Below are 23,138 nucleotides of genomic sequence, written 5' to 3' on the forward strand. Positions count from 1 at the left end.
CATTTATAATTTTCCCAAGGGTTGATCGGCCAAATGCTAAGCCATCTCCAAACGTACCCTTTTTGATTGATTGATTGATTTTACGATTGATCGATTATACAATTATACAATGGTGCTAAAAGGATAACACAAAAAGCCTGAGGGCTTATTTCCATTGTGGTCCTGTGTATTCAATTCATATAGGGATTAAACACATGAAGCCTAGTGTACCTTTTCTGGGGTGAACATTTAGCAAAACCAGACATCTATACAAGCTCATCACATTGCGACAGCTTGTGAGCTTGTAGATCGGCTATTTTGGAGGGGGCCTATTTTAGACTGTGGGGGACTCCAGTCAATGAAGTATACTATAATGTAATGTATATAGTCCAACACAAGATTGAGTTAAAGTGATGTTTATCTCATGCTCCTGTGTCTAATGCGTTATTTTTAGATTGGGGTCAAATTCACAGTGCTGACACAAGACAATTAAATGAGCTGGGGGGGCTGTAGTTCAAGTTGTTCACTTTATAGTGGTGCCAGTATTTGAACATAAAGAATATCTGATCACCCGCTTATGTGGATGCTCATTAGGGAGGCCACATGAAGCAACAGCTGTGGTCACAACAGGGGTTTAAAAGCTAAAAGTCCTGCTAGCTCTTGTATGCTTTGATCTATGGAATAGCAACAGTGTTACTTTCAAAAGTCATTAATGTACTTTTAGGTTTTAGTTAGAGGCTATTTTGACACTTTCAGAACAAAATAATTATACAAATTGTGCCCACTTAATGCACTTATCCAAAATTGAGACAATATTGGATTGAGGAAGAGTATTGTGTGTGTTTTGTCAATTGTTTTAATTATACAAACGATGGTGGACCAACACACCAAACAATAATCCCTTTACAGTATTTATGGCTAGACAACCATCTACCCACAAGCAGCCGGTCGATGGCAGTCCTTACTTCTCATCTACCAACTGGGCATTATTGGCAGGTGTTGTAAATGGAGAAATGTTTATAAGCAACACACACACACGCACAAGCATGCGCACGCACGAGCATGCGCACACACACACACACACACACACACACACACACACACACACACACACACACACACACACACACACACACACACACGCACACACACACGCACACACACACGCACACACACACACACACAGTGGTGCAACCACTCCCTTACGGAGCTATGTGTGTCCCTGGGTCCGTCCCTGGCTGCCGGAACCGGGCCGGCACCCTGGGTCTGGAACCCCCCGGGGACCCCCACACAGAGTTGCACCACTCACTTCACACAGGTGTGATTTTAAGGAAACAAACAGTAGTATGTAGATGCAGTGAAGTTTACTGTAACCGTTTATTAGTCTCTGGAAATGTGATCAGACAGACACAATAATTGTCAATTGATCACATTTCCGTCTGCAGACCATTCTATTTAATTTGCTATTGAATGAAAAAAAAATGTGTTACACATTTTTCCATTCTACAACTGCTATGATATAATTGTAGATATCTGTAAAAAAACTAACGGAAAACACAACCTACAATTTTATGTCTTTAGTGACATGCAGGCTACTTTCTTGTTTGTGTTACTTTTAGGAATTTAATAGTCTCAGAATGGGTGCAAAGATCAAGCATTGTAATAATTGAGAATTGGCTCCAATTCCCTATATTAATTTCACAGACTGTCCCTCCAGGGACAAAATCTAATTAAGGCCTTCTGGAGTTTGCCAAGACTATGTTCTCCCAAAGCACTGACGTATGCAGCATTACATGTAGATTGCAACTTTACTTTAGCCTTTGTATTCGTTTCTAAACAAACTAACAGTCTGACTCTGACCCTGTGCTCTCCTTTGTGTTCTCTAAATATTAGAGCTGAAATCCAGAACTTATTTTTGTAGCAGGGCTATATTATGAAATGACTACGCCAACCCAAATAGGAGCCAGAAATCCTATACAAACACATTAATCATAGCATTAACCATATACTGCTGGACAATGTAACTGAATATAGATATCAGTTTAGGTTCCCCAATTTGGTACAGGTGAATGAACAGAACCATGCAGAGGCTGATGTAACAAAGGTGTCAGTTTATTCAACATGTAGAAAAAGGAGGAGAAAAAGGAAGAGGAGTTATTATAGCTGGGAAATCATAATCCTAAAAGTGAGACTGAGCCTACATAATACATCACATAATACTGGTTACCCCTCAATAACAAATTCATTACACAAAATATAGCAAAATGACTAAAAAACTAAATTCCAAAACCTAGTTCTAGCCCAAATTGAAACACTAGATTTCTTTTTAAATAATGGGTTGAATCTAAAGTCCCACATGGGAGACTCACGTTCAAATCCCTGTCGGAAGGTTATGGATTGCAGCTTTAACCACTTGGTTGACCTGAATCCATTTGGGCTCTATACTAGTGATAATTGAGACTTTTCTGTTTTCACTCTACAAAATATCTTTGCTGAAAACATGTGTCGCAACATGACGTGTTGTGAACTTGTAGATCTGCGATTTTTTTGCCAAAGTTTTTTCCAGAATACGAATGCGGTTAACTGTTCTTGACTGAGAACCTGTCCAATGTTGCATATATACGGAACATTGCTTAATGGAAGCCTATTAAAACCCTTAATATAACTTGCAATTACACAGTAACAGTTAATTTATCCATTTGTAACAGGGCTAGAGCCTGAGCCCCCCCCCCACACCACACCTTACACAATATATCAAAATGTAATTGGCACATTGCGGAACACATTGATGCTCGCAGGAGGATGAACCCTTATCAGTTGAGTGACCATGTGACATGTTGTCCGTCCGTGTAGCTCCGGCACCGTTGGCCCGGTCGATGCCAAACTCTGCATACACACTCACAATTATAACTCAATGGCTCGAGCGAGCGGAAGTTTAGCCTAGCCTAGCCCCGGACCTCAAAGTTGAGGTCCGGGCTTACGCACGTGACATGAACGTCCGTCCACCTCCATGATGAAAGTGCTGCAATTCCACATTTCACCAGTAGGTAGTGGCAGCTTCAATGTTGGATAGCCTTACTGGGGGCTTGGAAAAACCTTTGCCCTGCATTTTTCACATCTGCCTGATATATAGCGCCACCATGAGAAACACACCCCGAGGGGCACGTTTTCTAGTTGACTAGGCCTATATATTTCCAGCCCGAAGGCTTACTGAGAAAAAGAAAGAAAGAAATGTATGAAACTGCATGAAGTGGTATCATCAGTAATGCATTATTATTTGATGTGCCTAATACCTTTTTCATAATTTATCTTGCCTTTATTATATTAAAGATGGATTGCCGTGATTTTTTCCACCCTAAAACATCAGGTATTTCTTATTATATATGGAGAAATACATTTTTCAAAAAAGTGTACAGTATTTGTTAAAATGTCATTTTTATGTGGACACGCCCATCAGTTCATTAAGTATGCCTGGTTTGCCTGGTGGGTGGTGATGGGTGGTGATCCACCTGAACTGAAGCCACACCACAGCTGTTGTTGTATGATAAAGGGGGAGGGGTTAGGGCAGGGGATGATATTGTGATGTCACTATATCACTGTTTTTTTCATTGGCACGTTTGACTGTCAAGGTTTCAGCCTCCAGGAAGACCCTAAAAACAAAGGGAAGACATCATTGCACATAACCACACCAAGGGGTCTATACTGAGTTTATGCTGTTTTTTTTGATTGATTGAAATATTTATTAACAGTTTGCAGAATTACAGTACATTTCGAGCACAAACTCAATACAAAGGCTGTTAACTGTGAGTGCACGGACGACCCAATTAAGCATTACACTTGTTTTCAACAGGGTCCACCATGTTCAATTCATCAAAAGATGAATCACCTCATTCTTACTTACTCATACTCATCCCATGGCCTAGGGGGCCGTAGGGGTGTCATGGTGGATGCTTGGGCGGTCTTCAGCTGTGCGTAGCAGGGTCTGGAAGCTGCAGCCAGTCCATTCCCTGATGTTGTCCATCCAGGACTTTTTCTGCCTGCCTCTTCTCCGCTTCCCCTCCACTGTCCCCTGTAGGATGGTCTTTGACGGCAAGGTATGCCTTGTGACATGACCATACCAGGCCAGTTTGCGACGCTTTACTGTTGAGAGTATAGGGGCTCCTGTTCTCCAGCATGGGTGGTGACTATCTGTCTAACGTAGTCGTTTGTCCGGTGCTCTTTATATGATATGTGTAGCATCCTTCTGTAGCACTTGTTCTCGAAGGACTGTATTCTGCGCTCAGTGTCCACTGTGAGTGTCCAGCTCTCGCAACCATAGAGTAGGGTGGAGAGTACAAGTGACTTGTACAGTCTGACCTTCACCGGGAAGCCGCACCCGATCCCGATCCCCAAGAAATCAAGCCATAGTATGGGCTCCAATCAGCAAGCATCCATTCCATACGAATGGTGATAGTTGGATCCAATCGCCCCAACCAGTTGGGTGGGTTGGGGGAAATCAGCCTTTTCTTTGGGTGATTCAATGTTAAGATGTATCTAGGCTATCATATATTTATCATCTATCATTTATCATTTATCATCATAAATACAAAATAATGTCGTTCAATGTTAAGATATGTGCTGTCTCTTAACATTGAACGACATTATTTTGTATTTATGCTGATAAATGATAAATGATAAATGATAGATGATAAATATATGATAGCCTAGATACATCTTAACATTGAATCACCCAAAGAAAAGGCTGATTTCCCCCAACCCACCCAACTGGTTGGGGCGATTGGATCCAACTATCACCATTCGTATGGAATGGATGCTTGCTGATTGTAGCCCATACTATGGCTTGATTTCTTGGGGATCGGGTGGGGAAGCTGATGGTGTTGCTTCTGCATACTCTGGCAAGTTTTGTCATGGCTGATGTTGTTATGCCGATTCTTGTTCTTATTTCCTTTGTGGAGCTGCCATCCTCACTCACATAAGACCCGAGATATTTTAAATCCTTTACTGCTTCCAGGTTTTGCCCATTCATTATGATGTTGGTTGGTGTTAATTGGTTGTGGCTGATGACCAGGATCTTGCTCTTCTCTTCGCTTATCTCCATGCCATACGCTCTCGCTATACCTCTTCCAGTCTGGTGGTGAGTTCCTGGAGTTCGGCTTCGCTTTTCCCCATGATGTCATCTGCGAAGCGGAGATTGGAGATGGGTCTTCCTCCGATGGATATGGAGATGTGGAACTCTTGGAGTGCTTCTTCCATGATGTTCTCCAGGAACATCATGAACCTCATAAATACATCATGAACCTCATAAATACATGAAAAACTGGAAAAGAATGTTCCTTTTGTAAATTAAATTATTGACTTATATTTACATTAGTTGAAAAACAGGCTATAAGACATAAAAGTGGTGGAGATCTCACTGCCTTGAAAAATGGCTAAGAAGATCGGCAAAAAGTTTGCCCACCCATGTTCTAGAATCTAGATTGTAGAAGGTCCAGGCAGGGGCCATGGCCCATGGGCAACCAGAATGAACAGCAAACACCAAGGGGCTTACTTTGACTGGTTCAGCTTTTGAAATTCAAGGCATGGGCTCTGAAACAGTCTCAGTTGGCCCAATTTTCTAGAGGCCCCCCTTGAATTTGTAAAGTTGACAAAGTGTATGTTTTTCACTCAATGGCACTCACATACCGCAGAGATAAAATACATTTTAACATTCCCAACTGGATGAATAGAAGCATTTTTTCTGGCACATTTGGACACCTGTTACAGTAAAATTGCTTGCAGAGTGCACAGTCATCACAAAGCAGTATGCAAGTGTGTTGTGCATTTTTGATCAGTTCTATTGAGACAGATTTCTGAGTATACAGGCTATACAAAAAAGGATTTTGACAAGGCCTCCCAGGCAGCCGGCCCACAATTAACAGGTTTATTTGTTGTTAAACTTAACCTCCTGCACCTGCCTCTGTATGAAAAAAGCATTCATCCTTGTGTCTGTCAGGAGAAGCATCTCTTGGCAGATGCTCAATGCTTCGGGGAAGACAGGCAGTGCAAGGCTCGCCGGCTCCAATCAGTGAACCACAGGCAAGCAGATGAAGATGAATTAAAATGGAACGCAAGGTTGAACCCCAATCTAGAGTTTCCCTACGGGAGCCAAGATGTAACCTATCTCATGTATTCATCTGAAAACGTGTGTGTGCGTGCGTGCGTGGCTGCGTGCGTGCGTGGCTGCGTGCGTGGCTGCGTGCGTGCGTGCGTGCGTGCGTGCGTGCGTGCGTGCGTGCGTGGCTGCGTGCGTGCGTGGCTGCGTGGCTGCGTGGCTGCGTGCGTGCCTGCGTGCTTGGCTGCGTGCGTGGCTGCGTGCGTGGCTGCGTGCAATGTGCATGCATGCCGCGCAGTGCGCGCACGTGTGTGCATGTGTGATTGCTCTTTTGTCGACAAAAGTGCTCTTACGACTCATCTAGGTGCAGCCTTCATAGTATACTTGCACCTCGATCTTGGTTCTCCAAGCTTCAGACCTCCCAAAACAAACTAAATATGACTATTGGCCTTAAAGTTAAACCATGACCCACCTAAAAATGCCACCAAAATGTGGAACGACCTACATGTGAATCCCTTGACTCCTTCAAAACCGCTCTCAAAGGGCACCTACGGACGACAATTCGAAACTGGCCCCCGTAAAATCTGAATCCCCCCCCCCCCCACCCTTCCACCCCTTTTCCCCCTCGTTTCTTTTCCCTTTTTACCTCCATTATGATGAATTCCTGTTCTGTTCTTTGGCTATAAGTGTATATTTGTACGTCTCTAAATGTTTTGATGAATTGAACAAGGTGGACCCTCTTGTAAACAAGTGTAATGCTTTATTGGGTCGTCCACTCACAGTTAACAGTCTTTGTATTGAGTTGTGCTTGAAATGTACTGTAATTCTGCAAACTGTTAATACATATTTCAATCAATCAATCAATGCTAGGCTATAGGGATTAAAAGTTTGAACCCTTGGGCCCGGTCAATATAGATCATATACTGGTCCGGGCCATGAAACAATCCATTGTTAGGGTGGTTAGGATCCTTGTCGATAATCCTGCATACTGACACAATGGCCAGCATGAATGGAGGGAAGCTCACATCCACTGATGCTCTGGGCTGCCCACACGACTGTCTGCAGTGCTTTGCAGTTGAGAGCAGAATTTTCACAGTGGTGCCCGTGCCTCTGTAGAAGGCATGTAGAATCTAGGCTAAAGATGTATTCCTGTGACTTTTGTACCACACAGACAGTGTGCTCATCCCAGGAGATCTCCTCAATGATGTGGACATTGAAGAACTTGAAGCTGCTGACTCTACTGCGGAAGAATTGATGTAGATGGGATCCATCCTCTCTCCTCTCTTCTTGTTGTCTACGATCAGCTCCTTGGTCTTGTTGATGCTGAGAGAGATGATCAATACTCATCATCGAGTATAGGGAGAGGGAGCTACTCGAGCCCACACTGTTTCTTCAGGAACAGTATTTTGTAATTTCGATTGATATTTGACTGAATGCTTTATTAGTCAGAAATATAAACAGCATGTGGTAGTTAGACATTAAGCCGAAACATAGTCCCCGATTATAATACGACCCAGTTTTTGAGGGGCACTAGACCCTCCTACAGCCTTTCGTCACAACACGTGTCACATTTGCCATTGACAAATGAAAGGAGAATTTACGTCATATGTGTCTGAACAAATCAGCTTTTTGTGGCACTGACACTGACAATGAAAGGATAATTTACGTCATATGTGGAGGAGCAAATATATACTTTTCTAAACACAGTGCAACTGTTTTAATTCAGTTATATATATATATATATATATATATATATATATATATATATATATAATAACATTAAATACATTAAATACATTAAATACATTGAATATTTTTTTTGGATGATGTACGATGATAAGAGCTTCACTTCACACGGGTGTGATTTTTTAGGATATTTCCATTGAAAAGAAATGTAGTCTTATATTCAGCACATATAGCCTATACTGTCTGTATGTATAGTGACAAAAGGACCCTCTCTGTCCTTGTATATCGCCCCCTCACAGAGGACTGCACATAAAGGCTGCATGCAGTATAGGCCTATGTTATATATAGATTTGTATGCAGATTGTATAGCCTACTATGGTTGAACGTGAAGATTTTTCTGGGTTTTCAAGATATAGATATTATGGTGGATATATTTTTTGTTTCCCGCTGTAGCCTAAATATTTGACAGTGATGAATCAGCACAAGTGGTGTAGTGGTGGCAGTGTGTGTGTGTGTGTGTGTGTGTGTGTGTGTGTGTGTGTGTGTGTGTGTGTGTGTGTGTGTGTGTGTGTGTGTGCGCGCGCGCGCGTGTGCGTGAGAGTGCGTGCGTGTGCGTGTGTGTGTGTGTGTGTGTGTGTGTGTGTGTGTGTGTGTGTGTGTGTGTGTGTGAGAGAGAGAGATTTGGCTGATCATGCATTGCATTCCATACGTGAACGTGATAATAATGTCCTGACCTGGACTGATTCCAGCACCCACTCAGCTGAGTCAATCGGATTTATGGGAAAAGGAAAAAAAATCACAAATCCCGTCAAAGCTTATATAGTTTGGGCATTGCCAGTATTTGCCACCATATATTTGCACTCTTGATGTTTTCAACAGTTTCTTTGTTATGGCTCTTCGACGAAACCCTCTCGTGTGGACGGGCTGCGACCTGGGTGTTATAAATCAATCAGTTTTCTCACTTGTAGTTGACGTGCGGTAAAGCACTCCGGACGGCAGGCGACTGTAAACTGTAAACAGATCATGTGCGTGGATCAGCATCAGCACCACGGATCGAGAAGGAAGGCGGGCTTTCTGAAGCATCACAAGAGAATAAAGAAGTCGACCCAAATTATTTCAGTATCGTAATTATACTGAAACTCCCCGGGGTTCTGCAGCCGCAAGAAATTAATGAAGAAAAGGAGGGCGAATTAAATTGAGAGTCTCTCAAGGCAGATGTTTCCAAATCTTGCGAAACATGCAGTCAGAAACACTGGGAAATCCTATAAGATCGTTTTGTGGGGCTGTACATGTGACAACGTGAATGGGTACGTTATAGCATCTGCAGTAACCTTCATGCACCTTCAAACTGGTAAGTTGTTTAATTACTTCTGAAATCTGTTGTTTAGGCTAGCCTACTTCTTAATAGCCAGCTGATTTAGGCTGCGTGCAGTCTTGAGCAGAAAACCACAGCCAGACTCACGACAATGCATTTTCGTTTTCGCTCCACTAGCCTAAAGTTAATTTAATCTCAGTCAGTAGCCTACTTGTGACTTGGACTATATATGGTTCTGAATATTTTATTTGACCTTTTTTATGGTGACAGCCTATAATTGAATAATCTTTAGCGATAGCGAGCTTATACTTTTAATGAAAGGGCATGAATTAACACTATTTAGATTTTCTAAAGTCAAATGCATGGTGAAATTGTTGCTGTACATATATTCTACGTGTGTGTGTGTGTGTGTGTGTGTGTGTGTGTGTGTGTGTGTGTGTGTGTCTTTGTCTCACCGACTCTCAGACCTGCAGTCTGATAAAGTTATAGGAGTAACAGTTTAGTCACAGGGGAGAGGTAAACTCAGACAGGCAGTCAGTCTTCTCTCTTCCTGTCATAAAGAGGAAAGATATAATGGTGGTGAAGTATGGCTGGGGAGCCACATCATCATCAAGAGAGTGCCAAGGATGTGAGGCCTGGGACTCTGCCAAATAGGCAATTTAATCAGAGGACATTTTGTGCTCAGGAAGTATGTTCGTCTCCTTGTTATGGAACGATTTATCTGGAGTTGTTGTAATAGTTGACCAGACCAGACCGGAATCGATTATACTCAGATGAATATGGCATTTCTTATATCACTGTGATTTGTGACTCACAGCGGAAGTCAGATCTGATTTTAAGCACATTTAAATCATAATTATACAATTTCCAGGAGGCAGGAGTCGGACTGCTTGCAGAGTCACTGTCCCATTAGGGAAAAACAAAGAGAATGTCCTCTGACAATGTTACTGCAGCTTCGACTCCACTACCGCAACCGACCTTTAACAACAGACTAAGAGCACATGAATATATCTGTGAGTTTGGAATGACACACATGCACATCAAGTTTATTTTTTATTTGTATTATTATTATTATTTAACCAGGCAAAACAAACAAGAACAAATTCTTATTCAGAAACATGGCTGGCAAAAGGCAAGGCCTTGTTGGAGAGTCTATGTTTTTATTTGCATTTATAAGGCAATAAGATTAGCATCAGTTTAAAACCAATTGATCTTGTTTTTCTACATGTACACCAAAAGGGCAGCACTCTCAAACACTCGGGTCAAATATCTCAAAGGGCAGCATTTCTTGTTTGCTTTCTGTCCATTTCTAGACCCATTTAGAGGAACAAAGAAGGTCTATACAGGACAGAATATGTTGCCTGCTGCATACAAAAGGAATATCCAGGTCACATAGTCATTTGATTTGAAGTTCACCATCCACATGTCTTCATAGATGAATAGAGAGATAATACGTTCAGTACCAGACCAGTGGGGTATGAAACCTTGCGTTAAGAATTGAATGTCACTGGCCTGCAGCTTATATCAATAAATGCTTCATGATGTTATACAAAGATAGCATTCTACAGAGTAGAGTTTTTAATGCAGTGTTACTCAAATGTTTTAATTTCAATTAAGGGCCGCCATAACTCTCAGAGTTACAGATCTTACAGTAAATATTACTTTACATCGTGACACGTAACGTTGTGAGCTTATCAGCCATTTATGCCAAATGTTCCTGAATACGATGCAAGGCAAGGCAAAGCTAGGCAAATTGATTTGTATAGCACATTTCAACAGCAATTAAACATTAGGATTTATAAAAATAAAAGATGTAAAAATAACAGATACAACTAGAAAAAGTGCCCTTCCGGGCACAGGTCTCCACCAGTGTGTGTGATGTTTGGCAAAATGTGTAGGAGTAATATATAAACGTGTGTGTGTGTGTGTGTGTGTGTGTGTGTGTGTGTGTGAGACGCGGCTTGGCCTGTTGTAGCGCCACCATGAGGCTGATTCGAAAACTGTCAAGTGGCATTTCTTCCTCAGCCTAGTGGGAATATGCATGCACAGTTTCACCGCAATCGGACGCTGCGTTGAGTAGTTGTGGCGATTTGTACAAAACGGGTACAAAGCAGGCTACTCCTGAAAAGTTTAGAAGCCAATCGTAGCCAATGAGGGTGGATTATGATAAATCAAACAAACCCGTCTTGATCACATGACTATGGAGAACATGTGTACTGATTTGCGTGAAATTTGGATAAAATCTGAAGGAGTAATATTAGAAAATGTGTTTTACATATGTCGGCCTCCTGGTGGCGCTATAAAGAGCAGATGTGAACAATTCCAGGCAAAGGTTTTTCCTTGGCCTCTAGGGAGAGCATACAAAGTTATCCACAGATCCATGCAGTTAGAGGTAAAAACACTTTTCGGCCAGTTATAGCGCCACCATGAGGCTGAGTTGAAAATGTTCATGTGGCATTTCTTCCTCGGCCTAGTGGGAATGTGCGTGCACAATTTCACGGAAATCACATGATGTGTTCATGATTTGCAGCATTTTGTTTGAAACTGAGCACTCCTGCGAACTTTGGAAGCCAATCTTAGCCAATCAGGATGGAGTCTGAGAAATCTGAAAGACCTGTTTCGTTGAATGGCTCTAGAGAGACTGTGTACCAATTTGTGTGATGTTTGGACAAAATCTGTAGGTGTACTGTCCAAAAACTTGTTTTGCACAAAGCGGCCTCCTGGTGGCGCTATAACAGGCCGTTCTGGAAAATGTGGGGCAGAGGTTCATCGTTGGCATCCAGGGAGTGTGTGTGCAAAGTTTGGCATCGACCGGGTTAACGGTGCCGGAGATTAGCTGGTAACAGACGGACGGAAGGACACACACACGGACACACGGACACACACACACACGGACGGAGTGCAAAACATACTCTCTCCCCATGCCTTCGGCCTGGTGGAGACAATTACAGTGCAGTAGAGAAAAATAAATACAAAATAAATAACTCAATCAAATTCAGCGTCAAACAATAATCGTTATCTTATTCAAAGTGTATTAGCAATTTGTCACTCCATGTTGGCTATATCCCTGTTAGATACAGACATACAGGCTACATGGTGTTAATGTTTCCAGAGGGATCAGAAAGCAGGTGGAGCCAGGAATGGTGATCCTGATGCAGCTAGGGTTTCTGTGTCTTACTAAAACACTCTTTTGACAGGGATGGACACATTAGTCGTGTTGGCAGTGGCACAGCACTCCAAATGATTTGTCGACCCCCTTTAGCCTTTGCACTATTATAGCTGGCTGGCTCAATTGGAATGAAGGTGGGATTGTGGACTGGCCCCATCAGATTAGCAGGTAGGCCGGTAAGTGTGCCAAAGAGTAAACACCTGCATGTCCAATAGTGTGAGAGGATTAAGTAGTTGATCGCTTTTCAGTGAAAAAGCAAGCTTGACTCTATTTTAAATTAAATTAGGAGTTGGATGCACATTTCTTTTATAAACTGAGCCAATTAAAGCCAGAATGTCTTGCTTTCTATCAGTCACCTCTTGTTTGAAACCAATTGACCTTCTTCATGTGCTCTCTGTTTCAGCTAACAGCATTGATGGGTTGAGAATCTCAACCCATCAATGCTGTTAGCTGAAACAACCTAATTGTCTCCACCAGGCCGAAGGCATGGGGAGAGAGTATGTTTTTCACTCCGTCCGTGTGTCCGTTCATCCGTGTGTCTGTCCATCCATGTGTCCGTCCGTCGTGAACAGCTCCTATTAGGCTGAGGAATATATCCCACCCTTTTCACATTGGCCTGTTATAGTGCCACCAACAGGTGGATTTTTGCAAAACACATTTTTGGAACAAAATGCCTCAAATCATCCAATTGCCATCAATGGCATAAGAACAAATTGCACCCTTTTCACATTGGCCTATTATAGCGCCACCAGGAGGCCACAACCTGACCTGGCCTGGTGGAGACCTGTGCCCCGAGGGGCACTTTTTCTAGTTTGTCAAGTCTCTGGCTGCACAGATTCCCTTCTCTCATTCATTTGTACTATTATTAATATTGCAGACAGTGTACGAATGTTCTGTCTTCTGACCCACTTCTGTCACTGCCTGCCAAACAAACAAAATTTGTAAATAATTTTGCATAAATCTTTTTCTCTATTTACAGTAGGCTATGTCTCCCAACTCTCCATCATAGGATGCTCTGCTGTCTTTGTCTTTCTATATGTCTCCCCCTATGTCTTTCTCCCATCTCCCACACTCCCTCTCATACAAGCAGACTAGAATAGACACATGGACAAAGGCACACATACCAGCACAGATAACCAGGTACACATCCATTTGCAGCCAACAATATGCTCCCCAGCAAATTGGCAACAACATATCTCAAAAGCGTGAGCTGTTCCAAGGAAACTTTTCAAATATGCAAAAACCCACAGAGGCACACAATCAATATAATCATATTTGTCACAGACATGAGCCAGACCGACGTGCCTCTTTATCTTTACCATGCATGCCAATTTAAAATATGAAATCAGACAAACGCACCATTACTGTTTCGTATTAGTATTCATTGACCTACATTACATTTAAGGGACTTTTTAAAAGATTGTCGAGAAAAGGCTTACAGCTTAAAGCTGTACTATGTAACTTTCCTATTCTAGCCCGGATTGATTTGAAACCCCCGTCTCCTGCGCAGGTGCTTTTTTTTTACGAGCCTGGCTGCCTGCTCACATTTAATCTTGACCTTCAGGTCAAACTTTTTGTCAAACCAGAAACAGGATTATGTCAAAGGTCATGTCTCACCTAGACACAGGATCTAATGTATCAATAGAGGAGCAGCCCAATTGTATAAGTTATATATTGCATTATATAGATTGGACAAAATTACATTTTATAGGCTACATAAAAACAGTTAAGGAGTTGTTTTTAAGCCCTTGTCCCACCTTCCCTGGCAATGCTCATGTTCAATGTGGCAATGCACACACATTTTAAGAGCTCTGTTGTTTTCTTGTTGTCTGGCCAGCAGCTGTTCTGCCCACCTTTTAATACATGCTGGTCGCATGCTAGAGCATGTCTCTGGGGCTACCATACAGCAGCAGGTGCCAGGAAACGGTCTTTCACTCACACGTACACACACACACACGCACACGCGCACGCGCACACACACACACACACACACACACACACACACACACACACACACACACACACACACACACACACACACACACACACACACACACACACACACACACACGTGCAGCCGCACACATGCACGTACGCACACGCGCGTGAGCACACACATATTCAGAGACCCATTTTAGCAAACAGAAGCATGACACAAGCATGCACTCACACACAAACTCAAATTCATACTCACACAGAGTATGCAACCATACTCTTTCTCTCTCTCCAGCGGCCCCCTCTCTCCCCTCTCTCTGTCACCTACAGTACAAAGATACAGCGACCCTAACAGTGCACATACAGTCACTCACATCGTGTGATCTCGATTGTTGTTTTGTTCTCCACTGTTGCTTTGTTCCAGCTGCCTTAATTTTGGGATTTGAGCCAAGGTCTTTTCTTTCACACCACGACGGACTAAAAATAGTACTTAGACAAGTGGTAGAAAGTACAGCAAGGCATTCACTGTGCATTCTCTGTCATATGTGGTGGCGTGCACATTTTCCTACTAGGGAGGGACGTGCGTTTTAAAGAGCAAATTCAGTTGGGATGAACAGACTTCCACGCTTTCAGCCCCTCCGAAGTCACCTCCACCATAAGACGTGACACACCTGTGGTATTACGATGGAACTGTTCATCTGAAGTTGTCAGTAAGTTTGCTCTGTCTGACAAGTTGTGTGACGTGTTGTGTGTCCCCACAATGGAAGAATGGAATCGTGAGGAATGTCACATAAGATTAATCTTTAAAGCTTAGAGCTTATAGAGCAATCTCATTTCAACGCAGCCGTAATGGAGCCGTTACAGAAGTGAGAAGAACCCAAGTTAATTTTGGAATCACTGCATTTTTTATGTTTTTGCAGTAGACTGTTGCTGTGCGTCATTCACTTCAGCAATGGATGTGATGATGAGCACCAAACATAGTCACTTTGGTCAATGTGATGAACACAACAAACAGTTAAACAATAGGGGAATCTGCAGCTGTGTGCAGTCTGTAAAATCCATGGGAAATAAGTTAAGTGATGCATCAAATCATGTACACATTTCTAACATGTGCTATCTACTACAACATGACCATAATATGAAAACTGGTCTTTATTCCATATTATAAAATTAAAATGTGTTTTTAACTGTTGGGTAAATAAATTAAGCAAGTTCTTGGTGGGTCTAGATAATGTGTGATGAGCATACCATAGTATATGGTATGGTATGTTTTTTGGGGCGGACGTAGAACACGCACATCAACAGGCTGGGTGCTGGGCTAAAGAAACTTCAGTGGTATGTTTTTTGACCATATTTTAAACTGAATGGAGAAATTAACTGAATGATCAATAGATGGATCAATTATGAAAATGTTTGTATTAGGATTGTCTAGGTCAAGGTTATTGTTTGACTTTGATATTGCTTGTGTTTGACATTGTAGGGGTTTATGAGATAAGAGCTAAAGCAGGAGTTATGCAAAAGGTTTACCGTCACTTAAACTATCGTGTTATCGGTCTACTAGACCCTATATGTGACGAGGTTAGCCATGCTGTAGCAAATTAAATACAGCCAAACTACAAGATCCAATCCACTGGTAGGGCCACAATATAAGACAGTATATAGCTTCAAGGACAAGATTCTTAAATCTTGGCCTGTGACAGCCCAATCCATATAGGCTACTGTATGACAAATCTCTCCAAAAAACATAAAACTGAGCATTCAAGTCTATATCATCAGTTATTAAGTCTGAGAATTAATTTAGAAAGATGCTGAAGGTGACTGAGAGAAGGAGGTGTATTTTCTTGTTCAGGACTGACTAATAACACTATTAAAGAACAATCTTAAAGACGCATATAGTAGTCACTAAATCAGTCTGGTATTGGATTTTCTGTAGTGCCTCCTGGTGCTATGCTTTTAAACATCACACATTTGAGTAGCTCAGAGTAGGGTGTGTAATGGCTTTCAGAGAGTTGTTCCTGTTCACAGATAGAGCTATTTCAGACCATGGGCATTGGGCGATGAGTGGTATTCCCCTCTATATTCTTGATGGTGTCACTAATAGAAGTGCAAGGCGGATTTGTAATAGAAAATAGTTAGTGTAATTAACTGGTAACAGTACACCATGTGACTATAGTATTCACAGAGGGTGAGAAATTCCAAATTCATTTATTCACTCACTTTCTAATTTGACAGACAGGGTCAACTCTTGCCGTGACTCCAGGGTCATGATCCTTGGCTTTGGCTAAGATGTAGCCTACCTAGATTCTAGATGGTGTATTGCAGAGCCAGGAGAATTTCTTGTCCCAGTGTGGTTGGGATGGGGGTGGGGGTGGGGTGTGTGTGCACAGGGACTGAGAGCCCGGCCTCAATGAGACATCCTCCAGCCGGCAACATGACATTGCATTGCACACCTGCCAGTCTCTGTCTTTCACTAGATGGCACAGTGGGATCAACACTTTTAAATTGTTGCAAGTTCCTCCATCCTCAGGACTATGTGCACAGTAAATCTGGCATGAGAGTGACGCAAGTGGTTCTACACATTTCAAAGCAAATGTAAGACAAAGTAAAGATCTGGCACTGCTGTCAATTTAGATGGAGAGGCTGCACTGAGGTATAAATATAAATTAGGTTTAGGTTTTATTTATTCGCACATAAAAAGGTTAAAAACAGGAAAAACAATTACATACAATCATACATATATTGTGCAGGAGCAGTAATACATTCAAATAGATATGCTTAAATACAAAATTACATGCAGTACATACACACAGTATATGATAAGTTATATATTACAAACATTATAATATATTACAAGCATAATAACAACCCATCTGCAGATCTACTCAAACATGTAGCCAACTGTGAATGAAACTACTACGTTTTGGATAAGAGTATTTGTTTGTAGTTTGCTTTAAAGACTAGCAGAGATGGAGATTTTTTCAGTCTAGGATCAACAGCATTCCAAAGAGTAGACCCTCTATCTATATCCTATTGAGAACTGCCTGCACATACCTTATTGTCGTACTTCCCTTAGGCCCTAAGGGAAGTACGACAATAAGGTATGTGCAGGTCCTCTGATTGTGGATTGTGGAGAGACTATGGCATTGGCAGGTTTGAGTGGCCTTGAATTACATTATTTTCTCAAAACTGCGTGAGATAAAATATGACACACACTGTAGCAGGCTGAGAGTTTATGAGTTACTCTTTGTTGCTCTGGACATGGTAGAAAATGTATAAATTACAGCAAATATTGTCCCAGCACTTAAGTGGAACAGTGGCAGTGTATGAGCAAGAAAGAATATAGTAATTCTTCATCTGCTTTTATGCATTCAATTTTGATTTGTCAGTTTATGTCTTTCATAGCACAGGCCGCATTGATTTGTTTTTTAGTGCCTGTGAGTATTTTCCCTTATTTACCAAATTGATATTGCAAGTTAGAAGGCATCATTCTCACAAGTTGAAAACTTTCTACAGTTTGTTTCACAGTGTTATAGTGTTATAATTTGATTTAAAATCAAACGCTTCCTATTCTGAAAGTGTACACCACCACGTCTAATCATTGACCCGGATTCCTGTTGGTTTGCCTAAAACCACATGCCCTCAGGTGCCTTGTGCACGTCTATAAGCAGAGAGCAGGGCTCTGGATGTACTAGTGAGTGCCTTTAGAGTACTGAAGAGCTTAGAGTATGTGATCTTTGATATGGTTTATTAATTTATTTCTCTACTTATTCAGCCTGAATAGATGTGAGGATAGGACTTGCTGAGTGGACAGGATGTGGAGGGGAAGCATTCTTTCATAACCAGTTATGTTAGGATTTCATTGCCTGAATTAAAGAGACGTACTGTACATCTCATGAATTTCAACTGCTTACTGAGTTTGATATTCAAATGTATACAATGACTGAGGCTTACAAAGCCACTGCAAGAAATACTTACAGTATCCTGTACAGCAGGGGTGGGCAACTGGTGGCCCGGGGGCCACATGCGGCCCCCACCTTCACTTAATGTGGCCCTCAGGTTAATGTCAGCATACTGATATAATATTGGTTTCAGCTGTTACAATTCCACAACATGCAAACATGACCCGCTTTAATTTCTTAAATTTTAATTAGTCTAAATTAGTAGCTCAATTCTCAACACAAGTATAATTAAAGGCATTTGAAATTACATAATGTTAATTTTCAAGCAAAAAATTATTCAAGATTTCAATTCGAATATAGTCAAAATAGCCGATCTACAAGCTCAAAACGCGTCGCAGCGCGACGCGTTTTGAGCTTGTAGATCGGCTATTTTTTGCTACGACAGTAATATATGGCCCTAGGGAGTGAGTGTGGAAATATAGTGGCCCTCTCCATCGTCAAAGTTGCCCACCCCTGCTGTACAGAGTCAGACTGCATTTTGGAGGTTTACCTAAAAAAATGTGTGGAACTCTCTAGATTATAAAACACTATCCATGCATTTTTAATGTTGCTTCAAGATTCTCTTCTCTCTCCTCTCAACAGGCCATTCTCCAGAACATGTTAACATAACCTCATCTCTACAGAAGACTTCAGCCTAATTCCATTTTTTACCACCACACCACTGGTTATGAAAATCTGCACCCCAACATTCAAACGGTATGTTTTAATACAGATTTTAACAAACTACATGCGATGTAATAATTATCATGATAATAATAATAATACGTATATTATTGTCTCCACCAGGCCGAAGGCATGGGGAGAGAGTATGTTTTGCACTCCGTCCGTGTGTGTGTGAGTCCGTCCGGCTAATCTCCGGCACCGGTCCATGCCAAATTTTGCACACACGCTCCCTGGATGCCAACGAGGAGGCCGACTTTTAAAAACAATTTTTTTGATATTACTCCAGACGGATCTGTCCGATATTTCATATTCCATCCTAATTGGCTAACATTGGCTTTCAAAGTTTGCAGGATTGGCCTCAATCCTCAAATCATGAGTCTGTGAAATCTTTCACAGACCACATTGATTTTGCAAAAAAATGTTTTGGAACAAAATGCCTCAAATCATCCAATTGCCATCCAAGGCGTAAGAAGAAATGGCACCCTTTTCACATTGGCCTATTATAGGACCACCAGGAGGCCACAACCTGACCTGCCCTGGTGGAGACCTGTGCCCCAGGGGCACTTTATCTAGTTATTATTATTATTATTATTATTACGTTCTTATGAAATGAATACAGAATACAGGCATGCTGCATCTGACTTTAGATATTATTTTATCCCATATTTTGAAGATGCCAGACAAAATGTTACTGCATAAAATACCACAATACCACTGCATCAATTGTCATGCATTACCACCTCTGACTATGTCTTCCTTTTCAGCCAGGAGACAAGATGTTTGTGGAGTGTGTTGTCCGATGGGGGGCCTGGAGCATCCTGCTCCACTTTGCATTGGATGTTTCTGCAGCAAGCTGTCCTTCAAGGTGTGCATGTCGACCTGACACCACAGAAGTGAACTGCTCTGGAAGACATTTCACCTCAGTGCCGGAGGGCTTTTCCAGTGACACCAGGTTTTTGGACTTATCTCACAATAAACTTAAGACTCTGGGACGGCGCCAGTTCTCTGGCTTTTCGCAACTTCAAGAGTTGGACCTCAGTGATAATGTAATCTCTATGATAGAGGTGGAAGCCTTCCAGGGCCTGCATAACCTCGTTGCTCTTTGCATTAAGAGCAACAGACTTAAAATCCTCCCAGTTGGGGTGTTTTCAGGTCTATCCCGTCTGCACCTTCTAGATCTCAGTCAGAATGAGATTCTTGTCTTCCTGGACTTCACCTTCAAGGAAATGGTGGGCCTCCAAACACTGGAAGCTGGGGAGAATGACTTGGTATTCATCTCCCAGCGGGCCTTCATTGGTCTGCAGAACCTGCAGGAACTTAATCTAGATCGCAGCAATCTGACCTCCATCCCTACCGAAGCACTGTCACAGCTCCAGAGCCTGGCGACTCTACGGATGCTACGCCTCACCATCTCAGCACTGCCTAACAATGCTTTTCGCCGGCTCCACCGCCTACGGAGCCTTGTGATCGCAAACTGGCCAATGTTAGACACTATTGCAAGCAACAGCCTGTTCGGTCTCAATCTCACCTCTCTTGTCATCAGCAACTGTAACCTCAGTGTAGTTCCTTACTCTGCGCTGCGTCATCTGGTCTACCTACGCTACCTGGACCTGTCATCCAACCCCATTACAAGTATACAAGGTAATCTGTTGGGGGACCTGCTGAGGCTCCAGGAGCTACACTTAGCAGGGGGCAACCTGCTACAAATAGCACTGGGGGCCTTCAGGGGATTGGCCTATTTCCGCATGCTCAATGTATCATCCAATCAGCTAACCACCTTGGAGGAGAGTGCCTTCCACTCAGTTGGGAACCTGCAGGTTTTGAGACTGGATGGGAATCCCTTGGCGTGTGACTGCCGACTGCTTTGGGTGGTACGCAGGCGTTTGCGGCTCAACTTTGATGGGCGTCAACCTACCTGTTCATCTCCTGATATGGTGCGAGAGCGTGAATTCAGAGACTTCTCAGAGAAGGAGCTCCCAAGGCTGTTCACCTGCCGTCCAGCCCGTGTCCTGGATCACAGGCCGCAGGAAGCTAGAGTAGAAGAGGGCACCACTGTCCTCTTCTTCTGCAAGGCTGATGGTGATCCAGCCCCGTCCATCACCTGGACCTCAGCCCGCAAAACTTTGCTTTCTTTGATAGGCCGAATCAGGGTTTTGACGAATGGTACTCTAGAAGTGCGTTACGCTCAGGTTCAGGATAGCGGCATGTACCAGTGCACAGCAAGCAATGCAGCTGGCAATGACAGCCTGATGGTCAGTCTGCAGGTCAGGGGCTTCCCACGTAACCGCACCACACCCTTCCTTACAGAAGAAGGGTCATCACACTCAGCTAGTGCCAACTCCTCTGCTCAGATGGCAAAGCCATACCCATTTGATGCTAAGACATTGGTCATTGCCACCACCATGGGCTTCCTGTCCTTCCTCAGCTCTGTGGTAATTTGTTTTGTTTTCATGTTCTTCTGGAGCCAGAGCAAAGGCCAGATCAAACACACAGCAACAATTGACTTTGTTCCCCGTTCATCCATGGGGGGAGGGGATGGAGGGGACGGTGGCAGGTTCACCATGAAGCTGATCTAAACCCAAAATTCAATATTGACCCTACCACCTCCTGTGTTACGGAGACCCCGCTGGGACATCCAAGGTCTCAGACCTCTATTAGAAGGTTCTGGTATTTCATAGGGCAAATCAAAGCCCGTTTGTTGGGCTATTGCTTGTCCTCTTCTAATTTTAGAGTTGAAATGTCAGTGCTCACTTGACTATGTCACCTAACTGGTGAATATCTCATGAGCCTAGAATAGAAAGCGGCTTTGTGAGGCTGCAAATCCATCCCATGTTTGTCATGCATTTTGTTTTTGTGGAGTATCGTGATGAGGCAAAGTTGTAGATCAAGCCTTTTGACAGTACATCATAGACTTTGGGAATGACATGAAAAAAGTTTGATACATTTTCTTCATATATCATCAAACGTATCAGGTGTGCTTTGTTAAATATCCACATTAAAAATGTATGCTTGGCTTTATGTCTTGACCTGTCAGGCCAAGCAAGCATTTGATCTTTGACCCGAGAGTTGCTATTTATGCTTACCCTCAGGGGATCATTTCAGAGACTGTCAGCTCAGCAACTGACCATATACACATGGTGGCCATTTTGGTCTCACTACGTCATACTCGGTCGGAGGGGAACCCCACACCATCGGTTTCCCATGAAAGTATGATATAAGAGCAACTCTAATATGCTGTTCGTTGAAATATATGTATAGAAATAGATTACCTTAGACAAAACGTTTCTGATTTCACTTTTCACTTTTGGAAAAGCCATACAGTATATAAATATTGTGGTGCCATTTTGTTGATGGTACACTGTATAATACTATGTATATAAGAATGTATACCAATGTCATTTCACACTTGATGCAATCATGTTTCAGGTCCAGATTGGATCACATTTTAAAAAAATCTTTTTTTTATCTGATTTTGTCAGGTGATTGAGGAGAATTCTTGTTACTTTTTACATTAATGTAACCTAACTTTTAATGTAGTTTTTACCCACAGTCATAGGAATAACAAATGTGCCTGAAGAACATTCATGTGAAATCAGTGATAAACAAACCTTTGCTGGCTTGTAAATCTGAATGATATTAAAGACCAAGGACATCTTCGTCCTCTTGGGCTTATTCTATCACTTCATCTGTTGCTGAGGATTAGTGTCACTCTTGTAGCATACTGTATAAACTTAATGTATACGTACAGCACGCACAAATCAACAATACTTTGTTATGCCATGAAAATGGATGTAAAGCTGTGTGTATGCATATATTGTGCACACATATAACATTTTAAATGTTGTTTTAACTATCTTGTTTGTAAGATACACTTAAAACGTAGCATTTTCAAAGTATTAAATGCCTATATTTAAACTTGTGTCGTCTCTGTGCTTTTCCTCAAGCTGTGACAGGTGATTATGAAAGAAAACAAAAAAGATTACGTTTACCCAAAGTCAATCTTACAGTGGGTCGTTCTTGGGCTCTATTTAAAATGATTCAACTGCTATTGTTACATAGATGGCATTAGAACCGTTTTCCCCCCCAGAACTAAGCTAACTTAATCTCAAAGCTCTGAGGCCTGCTTCAGGTGATCAGAGCAGACAGATGACCTTGCAGTTCCAGAGAATACAATGATACTGTATATTTTATAGTTAGTTAGTTAGTTAATGATCTGATAGATGGAATAAACACTGTATGCCCAGAGATACGTACAGTATGATGGTTCCATACTCTGGACTATACTCTGTCCCAGACCTAAATACCAGTAGAACATGGGGCTCCATTTTCGTCACCGCTAAA

General features: G+C 42.2%; 1 protein-coding gene across 1 annotated transcript; it reads left to right on the forward strand.

The window, feature by feature from the left end:
* Positions 1-14,523: 14,523 nt before the first annotated feature.
* Positions 14,524-22,692, forward strand: lingo4b (leucine rich repeat and Ig domain containing 4b). Its single transcript, XM_079503968.1, has 3 exons — positions 14,524-14,885; positions 18,717-18,830; positions 19,562-22,692. Exon 3 carries the CDS (start codon positions 19,574-19,576, stop codon positions 21,371-21,373), a length of 1,800 nt encoding a protein of 599 aa, XP_079360094.1. The 5' UTR covers positions 14,524-14,885; positions 18,717-18,830; positions 19,562-19,573; the 3' UTR covers positions 21,374-22,692.
* Positions 22,693-23,138: the final 446 nt, after the last annotated feature.

Source organism: Electrona antarctica (genome assembly GCF_951216825.1).
Source record: "Electrona antarctica genome assembly, chromosome: 6".
Lineage (NCBI taxonomy): Eukaryota > Metazoa > Chordata > Actinopteri > Myctophiformes > Myctophidae > Electrona > Electrona antarctica.

What these genes read in the sequence shown, in the direction of transcription:
- lingo4b (XM_079503968.1), top strand. Translation starts at nt 19,574, where the DNA reads ATGTTTGTGGAGTGTGTTGTCCGATGGGGGGCCTGGAGCATCCTGCTC.